We start from the raw sequence: 14,274 nt of genomic DNA on the forward strand, positions 1-14,274 counted from the left end.
GGTTGAGTAGATTTAGGAGAGAAGAACAAGAGTTCAGTTTTGGACATGTTAAGTTTGTCACATCCATCAAGCATCCAAGTGAGGAAATCAATTAAGCAGTTGGATATAAGAGCCTGGAATTCACACGCACACAAAAGACTGGACTAGAGATAAAAATTTGGAAGTTGTTGATATATAGATGACATTTAGAAGCCATAAGACTGGATGAGGTTTCCAAGGAAGAAGAGAAGACAACCAAGGATTGAGTCCTGGGACACTCCAACATTAACGAGTTGAAGGGAGAAGGAGGAACCAGTACTCGTGACTGAGAATTAGAAGGAAAAGCTGGTCAGTGCGGTATCCTTGAAACCAAGCAATGCAAGTATTTTGAGGATTAAGTAATCAATTTGGGTCAAATAACATGAGGTCTGAAAATTGATCATTAGTTTTAGCAACATAGGGGACATTGGTTACGTTGAGAAGAGCACTTTCAGTGCAGTATTGGGAGCAAAAACCTGAATGAAGTGGTTCAAGAACAAAAGATAAGAATTGGAGACAACATATATAGACAACTGCTTTTGAGGAATTTTATTTACAAAGAAATGGGGCAGTATTTGGTGGGATAAGTTGAGTCAAGATACATTCTGTTTTTTAAAATGGGAGAAATGATATTGTGCTTGTCAGCTGAGGAGAATGTTCCAGGAGAGAGTGAAATATTTAGAGTGAAGGGGGAAAAGGGCAGAGTTACTGGCATGATGACATTGGTAGATGATACTGGATACAATCTGATGCACCAGTAGACTGATTTTAGCCAGGGGCATGGATATTTTGTGTCTGATAACAGGAGGAAAGGCAGAGTATGAGAGTGCACCTGCTAGTAGGTGATATGGTGGTAGGTGTTGCAAGAAGTGCTCTAATTGCCTCAATTTTCTCACTGAAGTAGGAAGCCAAGCCATAAGCAAGAAGTGAGAAGAGGTCAAGAAGTAATTAAAGGGAGGAGAGAGAAAAAATATGAATGGCCAACTAAGAAAGTGAGAAAATGAAAGGGATGGGAATATAGGGAAGTTTAATATGTTTGCTCCTCAAGCAAATACCTGAAATGGGATGGGTTAACCAAGGGGAATTACTCACTCATGGTTTGAGGCCAGAAAAAAGCTCAAATTAAGGTATCATTGAGGCAATGCTTTCTTCCTGAAGACTGTGGCATTCTGGGGGCTGGCTGCTGGTGACCCTTGGTCCTTAGCTTGTCACATGGCAAGCACATGGTGGCATCTCCTGGTCTCTTCCTTCTTTTCCAGTTTCTGTTTTAGCTTCTTGCTTCCTGTGGCTTTTGCTGTGTGTGTGTGTGTGTGTGTGTGTGTGTGTGTGTATGTGTGTGTGTGTGTGTGTGTGTGTGTGTGTGTGAATTTCATTCTTCTTATAAAGGACTCCAGTAACAGGGTTAAGACAAATCCTGATTGGGCTAGGCCACACCTTAACTGAAGTAACCCCATCAAGGTCCCATTTATAATAGGTTCATACCCACAGGAATGAATTCTATTTAAGAACACATTTTTCTGGGGTGCAAACAGTTTTTTTTTTTTTTTTTTTTTTTTTTTTTTTGCCAAATAGCATGAAAAACCAACTTGAGGTTCATGGTCAAGGGACACAAATCAGTATGGCTTTGTGCTTTTCTCCTGCCACATTCAGCTGCACCATAGAGCAAGGATCTTCTCCTCATGATCTGAGTCTTCACATCTACATCTAGAGAACAAGATGAAGAAAAACAGAAAAGTAGATGGTGGAAAAGAGGTGCTACAACTATCTATGTTTTAACAGAGGTTCCCTAGAAAGTTGTCACATAAGACTTCCACTTACAAGTCATTGTAGAACTTAGTCACATGGCTATTCCTATCAATAGAAAGTATGAAAAATAAAGTTCTTTTTCCAGAGGACAGTTAAAAATAATGAGTTCTATTACTAAGGTAAAAAGAGGAAAATATACTGGATTAGGCAACTACTATATGTGCACTTTCCCACATTTTAACTCTCTGAAATCAGGATATATAATTGGTAGCATGTCATTGTTTAATTACTGCATTTTTTTTCTTTCTCGATACAGAAAATAATGCATTTTACAATTGATGACATCTTGTATTGGAAGAAATATGGCAGTATACTGCCAAGACAGAGTAACTAGAGGGGAAGAACAAATTTGTTTGGGGTAAGGGAAAGGGAAGCATTATTAATTTGGCTTTCTACTTGTTAAGTTTGAGAATGTCCTATAAGCAATTGAAAATCTAGGACTGCAACTCAAGAGTTTGATGGGGCAGGTGATAAAGTTTATTTGGGAAATTTCCTTGAGTTCTTAGGAATTTTGATTGATTGCACACTGTTTTCCAAAAATAATTTAAAGTGGTAGTTCTTCATTATAGGTAGAAATTATTTTGTTTCCAAAACCTCAGCAGTCCTGCCAGAAAATTTATGATAATTTTATAAAATGATAAGGTATTAATTCAAGGTTTTCAATTAAATTAGTCATGAAAAATAAGACATGATTTAAAAATTAGTTTTTAGCTAATAAGTGGAGGTGGAATTTTTTCATGTCTACAGTGATTGCATGTGAAAGTTCTGATAGTAATGTCTGGTTTTAATTTATTTTTTCTTCTGGATGCTTTATTGAAGACCCATGTGCAAAGGGAAAAAATTAAAACCAGACTTCAGTTGCACTGTAAATTTCACATGCCATCAGAACAACTAAACTAAATGTTTATTTTGGCCACCATGCATGAAATGCAATCAAAAAGCAAAGTCAATGCACATTTTAATATTTTGATTTGAAATAATACAATGGCATTTGGACATAGACATTCTATTAAGCTTAGTAGTAGAATTATAGTTTAGGTGAAATTGTAAATAAATAAATTCGCATAGCAAGACATTTCTGTTCCATTCTAGGCCTATATCCTGTACCTGCAGTGTGAGAAATAAAGAAATGAAAGTGATTATAAATTTTTTTTTGAATGCAAGCTTGGTTAAACATAGATCTATGATTTCAGGTCTTTTGCCAGCCCACTGGGCCTCTACCCTCAACATCTCATCAAGGTCTTCAGGTTACGGCACTTAATAAAAGACGAAATTTTAGAAACCAATAAGATTTCTAGACATGAGAGAAAAATCACATTTAACATGATTTGTACATGTTTTTTCCAAAGCAAAAAATAACAAAATAAGAAGGCAACTTTTTCCATATTTTGTCATTTTTAAAGTTCCCATTAGCTTACTTTCATTTATGCTACACATCTTTGGAGCCTATTGTATGTCAGAAACTAGGCTAGGCACTGGCAAAATGATAGTCAAAACCAGATATGATCCCTGTCCTTGGTGAACTTATTTTACAGTCTGGAGAAAGAGACAATCACATTGCATTAAAACTGCAGTGTGAAAGATCCTACAAAGGAGAAGGATATGGTGCCAGGAGGATCTACAAGCAGAAGAGTTGACCTGGTCAGAGAAGTTGGGGAATTATTCCTTGTATAAGAGCATCAGTAAAGATGCTTTCATCTGCAGAATTTCTAACATTAGGCCATTTATTATCTGACATAAGAAGAAGTCTGGAGGGGTTCAGATCAGACTGATTCATAACTCAACAATGTCCTTAGAGTCCTAAGCTCTTTCCCTCTCTCTGCTCCTCAATCCTCACTTGTTTGCCAGGATCTTTTGCCTGCCCCCTCATGTCCTCACACAACTGCATCCAAAGGCAGGAAGATAGGCATCTATCTCTTCTTGTGTGTCTCTTTTTATCTAGAAGGGATTTCAGATACAGCGGCCCTTGGACATGTCTATGTGCAAGAGATGAAGGGAAAGTGAGTACTCAGCAGTTTTAGTTTCTATAGTAGGAGTTGGACTCTGTCAGCAAGGAAGGGGGGCTGTGGAAAATGTGTGTAAAATATCTATAGCTTCTACCACAGGGAGTGACTGTTGAACTGTGATCTGAAGAGCAAAAAGGATGACTAGAGAAGAGGCAAAGAAGAATATTCCAGTAGAGGGAACAGCCTGTGAAAGTTTCTGGGTAGGAGGAAATGTGGATATGGACAGAAAGTCAGTGGAGTATCACACAAGGCAAGACTGGAGAGGAAGGTGTGTGTCTTAGTTTAAGAGGCTGCTATGAAAAATACCATACACTGGTTGGCTTATGTTTTAGTTTTCCAGCTGCTAAAACAAATACCAGACAATGAGTTTGCTTAAACAACAGTTCTGAGACTAGGAGAAGTCCAAAATTGAGATATAAACAAGGCAAAGCTTTCTCCCCAAAGACCGTGGTGTTCTAGGGCTGGCTGCAGTGATCCTTTTTGCTTGGCTTTTCAGTCTCATGGCAATGCACAGGGCGGCCTCTCATGGCTTCTCTCTCCATCTGACTTTCACTCTGTTTAGAAAGGGCTCCAGTAATCTGGATTAAAGCCCAACCTAATTCAGTGGAGCTTCACTTTACCTGAAGTCACATCTCGAAGAGATCTTTTCACAATGGGTCCACACCCACAAGCATGCAGACCAATACCGAAGACATACCCAAACTGGAGTACACAATTCAACCCACAACAGCTTAACAACAGGAATTAATTGTCACATGGTTTTGGAGGTTAGAAGTCCAAAATCAAGGCATCAGCAAGGCCTTTATTTCTCCCCAAAGTCTGTAGGATTCTGGTGCTGTCTTGCCTCAATCCTTGGGATTCCTTGGCTTGCATCTCTGCCTCCCATCACATAGAGATCCCTCTCTCGTGTCTGCTCTTCTGGATTCCTCTGACTTCTGGCTTCTTCCTCTGGCTTTCTCTGGTTTCTGGCTTCTCTCTATAAGGCTTTCAGTAATACAGATTAAGGCCCATCCTGATTTAGCTGGGCCATACCTAAGTAGGATTTTAGAAGATCCTGCTCACAAATGAGACCACACCTTAACTGATAATATTTCTTCAAGGGGTCCTTTTTACAAGTGGGCTCACACCCACAGGAACAAGAATTAAGATTAAGGACATGTCTTTTTTGCGGTACCTAATACGATCTACCACAGTGGGAGACAAACCATGTAAAGCCTGGAAGATCAGGTGAAGGTATTTTGTCATTATCCTGAGTGCAGTGGCAAACCATTGGAGGGATTTACAGAGAAGTAAAACATAAATTGGAGACCAGAATGAATGGGGTGACCTGGTAGGGACCATCGCAATTGCCCAGCTAAAAAGTGAGAGTAAAAGTATAAGGTTAATTAATGATTCTAAGTTAAGTAAGAGATTCTTCATTTGATCAATATTTATTGAAGAATTAGAACATTTCTGGAATCATTACTGTGAAAGTAAGTAAACATATAAGTCCATAGCTGGAGGGAAACTGACCTTACTTACCAGAGGGATTATTTGTTCCTTATTTTTAATTCACATTCATCAGAGAAAGTTCATAAAGTCCTGACACAAAAGTGCTAGGGAGAAAAAATAAACCAAGGAAGGTACATAAAATTGTTGGGGTGAGGTTGAAATTTTAGACAGGTGGTTAGGAAGGACCTCACTGAAAAGGTGACATGTGAACAAAGATCTGGGAACGGCATTCCAGGCATAGAGAACAGTGGATGCAAAGATCCTGAAACAGGAGAGTGTCTAATATGTTCTAAAACTATGAAGGAGGCTACTGGGTCTACAGTGCAGTGAATGGAGGGACAGTGGTAGTAATGAGGTTGGAGAGCTTTTGGAGCACCCTGTTGCACAGAAAGTCTTTGGCTTTTACTCTGAATGAGACAGGAAGCTCCTGGAGGGTTTTGAACAGAGAAATGGCATGAGCTGACTTTTGTTTCAATACCTCTGGTGGCTTTGTGGAAGCAGCATCAACTCCTGCAACAATCCATGCAGGAGTTGATGGTGGCTTGGATCAAAGTAGTAACAGTAGATGCTGTGGAAACAGTAAGATTCTGGATTTATCTTAAAGACTGAGGTGGAGTGTAAAAGAAAGCGGAATTAAGGATGACTCCAAGGGCATGATGACTATTCAAGTTAGGAATATATTAATAGGATGGAATCATTCTTTAAGAAACACCTGTTAAAGTCTCATACAATTGTTGTTTCCCAGAATACCGTTTGGGAAATAAAGTTCAAGGACACTAAGTGAATCAAAAGCTATGCCAAATTACTGAGGAGCCAGATAAGATTGGATAGTACTCAATTGTAGTAAAGTATGTCTCTTAAGTTGCTGTTCTGTTTAGAAAAGACAAATAGTGGATTATAAACCTAATATATGGGTAGCTAAGTGAATCCAGCAGAAGGTCAAGAGGGATTCTACAGGAATATAATGACAGTAATGCTGATCTTGGATTATCGGTTACATAGGAAGGCAAAAAAAATCACTGTGGATTCCAAATTCATAGAAATGAGGTACCAGAAGAGGTGGTAGATGGAGATTAGGTTTTGGTCAATGGAGATAGAAAGCATTTAAAAACAGAGATATAGGAAGTTGCCCTTAAGAAGATTAGGACAGGTCAAAAGTCTCTCCTTGAATTAGAAATCTTTAAAGTTTAACATAAACATTAAAGCCTCTCTTGGGCTTAAAATTCCCTCTGAGATAGAGAACCCTGAAATGGCAGCCACAAGTATGGCCAACTGATTTTTTGACAAAGGTGCAAAAGAAATTCAATGGAAGATGGATAGTCTTTTTTAACAAATAATGTTGGAGTAATAGGACATCCTTAGGCCAAAAAATTATCCTCCACTTAAACCTCACATCATATCAACTAAAAATTTAACTCACAAAAATTAACTCAAATGTAAAGTGTAAAACTACAAAATCTTTAGGAGAAAAATAAGAGAAAATCTTTGGCTTGGTGAATAGTTCTTAGCATTACACCAAAAAGCACAATCCATAAATCAAAAAATTCAAAAATTGGACTTCATCAAAATAAAAAACTTTTGCTTTGAGAAAGACCCTATTAAGAGGATGAAAAGACAAGCTACAGATGGAAGAAAATAGTTTCAAATCACATATCTGGTAAAGGATTCCCATCTAGAATACACAGTACTCTGAAAACTGAACAGTAAAAAACACAATGCAACTAGAAAATGGGCAAAAGCATGAGATATTTCATCAAAGAGGATATATAGATAGCAAATAAGCACATGAAAAAATTATTCAACATCACTGACCATTAGGGCAATGTAAATTAAGCCTGGTGAGATAACATTCAGTACCAAATGCTGGTGAGGATGTGGCAAAATGATATCTCATATATTGTGGTTAGGAATGCAAAATGGTACAGCCATTCTAGAAAATAGTTTTGCAGTTTCTTAAAGAACTAAACACACACTTAAAATAGCAACTGTACTTTTGGGCATTTCTCCTAGAGAAGTGACAATTTATGTCCACACAAAAACCAGTACATAATTGTTCATAAGGAACCTTTATTTCTAATAGTCAAAAACTGGAAGCAACCAGAATGTCCTGCAATAGATGAATGTTAAACAAATTGTGGTAAATCTATACCTTGGATTACTACTCAGAAATAAAAGGAATCAACTATTAATAAATGCAACAAATGGGATGGATCTCAATGGCATTATACTGAGTGAAGGAGGCCAATCTCAAAAGGTCACATATGCCATGAATCTGTTTATATAACATTATTGAAATGACAAAATTTTAAAAATGGAGAACAGATTTGGGGGGGGTGTGACTAGAAAAGGGTGGCATGAGGAAGATCTTTGTGGTGATTGAATAGTGTCTTGATTGTGGTGATGGTCATACAAACTGACAAGTGGTAAAATGACACAGAACTATACAGACACTTTATATTTCTGTCAATTCCCTGGTTTTAACATTGTACTAAGAGTTAAATGAGATGTGATTAATGTGGAAAACTGGGTGCAGATTACAGAAGGCCTCTCTGTACTATCTTTGCAATTTCCAGTGAATCTATAATTACTTCAAAATAAAGGTTAAAAAAATTTCCTCTGAGACAGCTCTCCCTCACTTTCCTTCATCCTTCTGTGCATTTTCTCTTTCTCTGGACATGGCTTTCTCTTTTCTTTGACCCCGAATCTTCTTTTTCCCCTTCTCCCCTTATGTGTTTAGCTTTTCTTTAAATGGCCTTAATGTAGATCCAAGATACTCCCCATCCCTTATTAATCCTATTTGTTTAATAAAGGCTATGTTTTGGTGGACTTAATTTTAAAAGCAGGAACTTTCTAAATCTATTTAAAAAAATCTTTTAAAAGACAAAACCCGCAAACTAACCTGCTGCTTTTTATTTTATATGATCCACCGTCACCTATTGTTCTTAAGGTCAGTAGCTCTCAATACAAACAGGTTTCCAACACTTGTCCAAGAAAGCAATTTTTGTTTTATATGTGCTGTGCATCAATATTTTTGGTGCTCTATGGATCATGATCACACATTCACTGAGGTAATAGTGATATCAAATATTCTGTTCCTTTGATTTTTCATATAAACCCACACATTAAAAAATAATCCTTTGCCAGGCCATGTGTCCAATTTTTTGTTTGGAAAATATGATTATTACAACTACAGAACATCAAACAGGATACAGCCCCATCCTAAGGGTTTGCAGACTGAATCTGGCAATACTTTGGAAAAGCACTACTTCGGGTTTTCAAGAACCCAAAGAACCTTCTGGCTCTTCCAGTGTTCTGAGTCCTTTGAAAAAATTATAAGTTGTAGGTGTTTAGATTTCCATTTACTTTCTTTTGGTCTTTTCATTCTCATTGCAAATACCCAGTACTGACAACCAAAAAGGATTACACTTTATGGAGGTAATGTTTTCACTTAATGCACTTCTGCATTTTTTCCTTCCATACATTTTTCTTCTTACATCTATCAGTCAAACCTTTCACATCTTTTCTAAACCTCAGTATTAAACAAAACAAAACAAAACACCCAACCCACACTCCATCACGTTGCAGTTGCATCGGCTTGAGAACGAAGGAAGTTAGTCCCTTGCGGTGACCCATACTCCCATCCCGGTGTTTGCCTGCAGCAAGATGGCGGCAGTGTCAATGTCAGTGGCGCTGAGGCAAGCGATGTCGGGGAGAAGGGCAGCAGTTTTAGCTGCCATTTCCGTTTCCAGGGTTTCGACCAGGTAACAGGATTGTCAGACTTCTTCCTCAAGATTCTCGGGTTCTTGCTGGTTTCCGGAGCCTCCGGGAAGCGTCCTTTTCTGACCCTTTTCTCGGGATAGGGCGGGCGGATTTGGGACTAATTGCGATTATGGGGCGATGGCCAGGCGAGTGGGGGCGTGAATGCGAGGAGGGGGAGGAGGACCTCTGGTTTCTCGGAAACCTTTGGCCTGTGGCAAAGGGCGAGGGTTTGTGGGGGATGGATTGTCTCAGGAGTTGAGAGCAGACCCCTAGCTCCTAGAAAACGAGAGGCGTCTCATTGATTTTTCTCCCCACTTTTCGCACCTCCCTGCATTTTTCACCTGTTTACCTGCAGCTCGAGTGCTAATAGGAGGGTTACATCGCTCTCTCCCTTCCATGGCTTTATGTGGAATTGATTGAGTTTCAAAGAGAAAGATTGTTTTACTAATCAGTTTGTTTGGGAGGAAAACTTGGTTTCAATTCAACGTTAGTTAAAAACAACACTGCCAATAATATTGGAAAGTAATTTTTAAAAGCCTGGTGGTAATGCCGAGAGGTTTTCTCTTCTGCATTTTTATTACAATAAATCAGGGATTTTTTGTTGTTTGGTTTTTGCCTTGAAGCATTTTTGTGATGATTTTTTTAAACTGCATCACTTAATCTCCTGTCTCTATGTTACTTCCAATTTTCCTGACTTTATTATAATACTAATACTACAGCGTACACAAACACGCATATATGTATTTTAGCATTTTTATCTGCAAAGTATTATGTTTTATCTTTAGTGTGGTAGCCTCTTGGTATAACTGCTGCACTACGTGTTTAGAACAAAGATAGAAAGACTGGATAGAGATGTTAAGGAGGTGAGAGAAATGAGTATTGTTAAAAATTTGAAAGAGGGTATAATCAAATGCTAATTAACTTAGTGTTATATTAAAGAAATATAAAGGTAATGCAGAGAGTCACAACCAAGTTAATTATAAAGAATTTTTGGAGGTGAGTTTTAAATAGTGGATGTTGCCTTGCAAAGAGGTATTCTAGGTAGTTTTCCTACATAGGGTCAGTGGCTTGTGAAATGGCTTGAAGATGATAGGTTGAGAGATACATAATAAAGAGTCACTGAGCAATAAGGGTGCTGAGGTGGGGAAAAGACAAATGATAAATTTGCAGTTAACTGTTCTATATATGGGGACCTTTTTTAAGGTAAAATACTCCACTGGTTCGTTTAGGGCTAGAGTAAAGGTGACCCAGCTTAGTTTTTTTTCTCCTACACATCATGAGATTGATTTTACATTCCCAAATAATGTACCTAGAGATGAAAACAGATTTGAAGGGACCCATCAGTACATGGTTAATCAAAACATGGCTGTATATCTTAGCTTAAATCACAGTGATTTTATCAGCAATTATAGTAGTTGAAGTTAGGATGATAATAGATTTTGGATACTGCTGGTAATTATTATTACTTATCCAAACTTAAGTGTTCCTACTTCAGATGTGTTATGAGAAATTTGAAAATAAAATCATTTAAAAAATCATATAAGATGACTTTTGTTTCATACTTTCAAAAACTTAAAAAGCAAAGGAAAATGAATTTTAAATAAGAGTTAAACATAACATTTATTTAACCTCTATACCACCTTTTTACCTGAAGAGCTTATGATATTCACCTCACCTTGGAGGAAATTTATGGCCCTTTTCTCTTGCATAGTATTTCTTTTTATTCCTAAGCACTTCTTCTCCACGGGTTTGAGGGTAATGAGGATCTGAAAAGGTTGAATGGAAAGAGAACCAATTAAGAGGGAAATCTACATCTAAAATTAATCTTATTCTAATGCTTAGAAAAGTATTTGCTACTGATGTAACATTTCAGATCCCTTAAAAAGGGGTAGAATGAGGGAGAGTGGAATCAGTAAGGCCCATGATAAGGAGGGGAGTAGAGAACGAATATAAATATCGAAGAAAAGGAACTATCAGAAAAAGGGAAGCAGCTGCAACATTAACTTATATACATATCTGTAAAATACGAAAAGCAAAACAAACAAAAAACCCAACAGCATACACACATGAGGAAGAACAGTTATTTAAATGGCATTGGTGATTCAGCTGATCTAGTTACTGAATGTGCTCTAGAGTGAGTATAACATGGTATATGGCAATTGATCTGTTTCCATTTCTCTGGACTGAATGTGAGGGGGAGAGGCGTTAATGGTCTACATTTATCCTTACTTTCCTAAGGGGTTTTCTAGGATAATTTTTACTAATAAAATGACGCTAATTCAAAATAGTGGTATTTGGGACTCAGGACATTTGATGCAGGTTTAGTTTGCACGTGAGTGCGCGCCCCTGTTTGTGTGCATGTATTTATCTCACCTCTCTCTTTTATTACTTCTCAGTTTGGTCTGGGTCTTAGGCTTACCTCAGACATAGCTCCCTAGGGTGGTAGATCCTCCGAGGATGTTAACTATGGTGGAAATGTTATGGGATCTCGCGGTAAAGCCTATTTTGTGCTTCAGTCTCGGGCAATATTCTGTTGCTCTGTTTCCTTTTTCAGCATTAGATAAACCTGGGTGAAATTATGAGTCTGTGGGGACCTCCAGTGAGTGAGAGGTCTGATGGTTGACAAGATTTCTGTGTATATTACACCTTGCTGGGCAAGCTGGTTCAGACCAAATTTGAGAAATATTTAGGACGTTTAAGATCAGTAGGTTGGCTTCTGCTTCAAATAAGCTGGATAAACAAATTCCTGCCCAAGGGGGAGCTGCTTTTCCTGTCTTTATAACATGTATCAAAGCCAAGTTTTGAGAGTTTGAAATGCTTCTAAAGTGTCTTCTAATAAGTTCCATTGTTTTGCTCATTTTGCTCATTACGAAATACCCATAATTGGTCAGTTTTCATCAGTAGTAGAAATCTTAGTTGAATTCTTCCTAGAATTAAATATTTTAATACATATAAACTATTAGAATAGTAACTGACACATAATAAGCCTTTCTTAAATAGATGCTAGCTATTTTAAATGTTGATTTGAATATCCTGAATAGTTTTCTTTTCTTTAATCCTGGCTATAGGTATCGTGGTAGATTGTATTATTGTCTAAAATATGCACTACCATTCTCTGTGAGAGGATTATATATCCTTGCCTCATTGGTTAAATGACTTGCTTTGGCCAGTGAAATTTTAGTGGAAATGATACGCTACATCAAGCCAAGACTTTAAGAGCTAACTCAAATTTTTGCTCTTTTCTCTCTGCTTTGAGATGGGCATATCCCAGGTTGGGGCTACTCTTTCAGCCTGGATCCTAGAATGAAGACAACATGGAGCAAAGCACAAGCTGATCCTTATTGGTTGTATTAAGTGAATGAGAAATAAATCTTTGTTGTAAGCCACAAAGATGTTTTGATTGTTGGTTTTCTCAGCTTAACAAACTTTTGTATACGCACATGCACATTTGCAAATGAGCAGGCTTTAGCACATGGAATGGTATATCAGGAGTGAGGTCACAAGTTTTTGGAGAACAGGAATACATTTTTATTCATTTTTGTATACTTCGTGGCACCCTGTGTATGGCTTGTGCATAGCAGATAATGAGTAAATACAGATTTAGGATGGAGTGGTTGCGAGGGAAACAGGAAGCCATAGGCATTATTTCTGTTAATAGTCTCATCAGTAAAAGACAAGTAGGCAGTAACCTGCATAAATATTAATACAAAATATCTACAATTCATATTTTTTCTTAATTATTTGTAATGGTCTGAGTTTAGGATATTCAGCTAGAACGCTGTTAACTTCTGATTGAAATTGTTATGTAAATAGTTGTTTTGTACCCATGAATCTTCTCAACGAGTGTTCCGACTCCCCTTTTATATACAAATTTAAAAAAGAAGTGGAAATGAATTTATTTGAGAAAGGGTAACCATGGACCATGAGAGGTTTGACAGAATGAGAGCAACTAACTGTGATTATTAGACTTGTTCTCTGCAAGCTACTTTACTTGAAGTTTTTAAAAGTTAGTAATACATGGCCTTAATAGAGAAAGATGGAGCAGCTTGTTTCCTTATATGTTAGAAGAGGTCTCCGTTTTTGAGAGGGGTGAGTACAGAATAAGACAATTTCAAGTAGGAAAGCTCCTAAAATATACCATATCCCTTGCTAAAAGTTGAGAAGTTGAGTTATTTATTTTTATGGCTGTTTTTTTTTTTTTTTTCTTTTTGAGCAGAAATTAATAATAGCAGCTAACATTTATTTCTCACTTACTGTGTATCAGCCACTGTGTCAAGGAGTTAACCTAAATTATCTCATGTATTTTTCACAGGAATCTTATGAACTCAGGTGTTCTTATTCTCATTTTTCAGATGAGGAAATTGAGGTTCAGATGCTAAATTTTGTACTCAAGTTTACATTGCTAGGAGATAGTCTGGTTTAGCTGTCTAAAGGAATACGTTGACTTTTGCAGTGAAATTTATTATGTCTGAGAATAAATCATAATAAAACCTCAGTGTCTTCTCTCTTTCTTCTTTTTAGTAAGGTGTGTTCTTTATTTCAGAGACTAAGTGATGCTCTTATCTTTACTTTTACTCCACTGTTTCTTTTGTACAGTGAGGGTCTCCAAATGAGGAATTAGTTTTGTGGGGTTTTTTTTGCAGCTAAGGATTTTTTTTTCCCTAGATTTTGTAATGATTTTTGGGAGGTTTTCTATAGGTGACTTGATGATTATACTTTCTTACCTTCTTAAACAAAATACATGTATTGTATGTATTCAGTAGGGTGTACTGAGTATGTTTTTCTTCCTCCAATGACCATTAGAAAAATAAATGTATTCTCTACCTTTAAAAACTATCAGAGTGACTGCTATGATTTCTTAGTTCTTGTGGTCTGCCTTTAAATAGTGGTTTTTGTATCCTTTCTTGACTGATCTGCTTCCCTTTAGCAGTTTCACCACCACTTTTCATTTATTATGGGCTTTTGAGTATCAAGCAACTAAATCTGTTAGAATGTTGTGTAAAATAAAGTAGTCCTAATGAAACTGTGATGATGACCAAAGTTTACTTTGCTGAATGCCTTGAGCTCTTTTAAGATTGGCAGATGATTATACATTTAATACATGAGCTTTTATTGTTATTTTTCTTTTTTAGTCTTCAGGGTCTGAAGACCCTGTTGGAACCTGATTCTGATTGTACCGGAGCCCTTCAGTGTC

The 14,274-nt window shown here is 37.2% G+C and overlaps 1 protein-coding gene across 1 annotated transcript in view; it reads left to right on the plus strand.

Moving 5' to 3' along the window:
• The first annotated feature begins 8,931 nt into the window (after positions 1–8,931).
• Positions 8,932–14,274, plus strand: part of NDUFS4 (NADH:ubiquinone oxidoreductase subunit S4) — a 146,236-nt gene continuing 140,893 nt past the window's right edge. The window contains exon 1 of the mRNA XM_037799249.1: positions 8,932–9,082. Within this exon, the coding sequence (XP_037655177.1) occupies positions 8,985–9,082 (98 nt within the window). The 5' untranslated portion in view covers positions 8,932–8,984. The remainder of the gene's footprint in view (positions 9,083–14,274) is intronic.

Source organism: Choloepus didactylus, chromosome 11, assembly GCF_015220235.1.
Source record: "Choloepus didactylus isolate mChoDid1 chromosome 11, mChoDid1.pri, whole genome shotgun sequence".
In the NCBI taxonomy this organism is placed as follows: domain Eukaryota; kingdom Metazoa; phylum Chordata; class Mammalia; order Pilosa; family Megalonychidae; genus Choloepus; species Choloepus didactylus.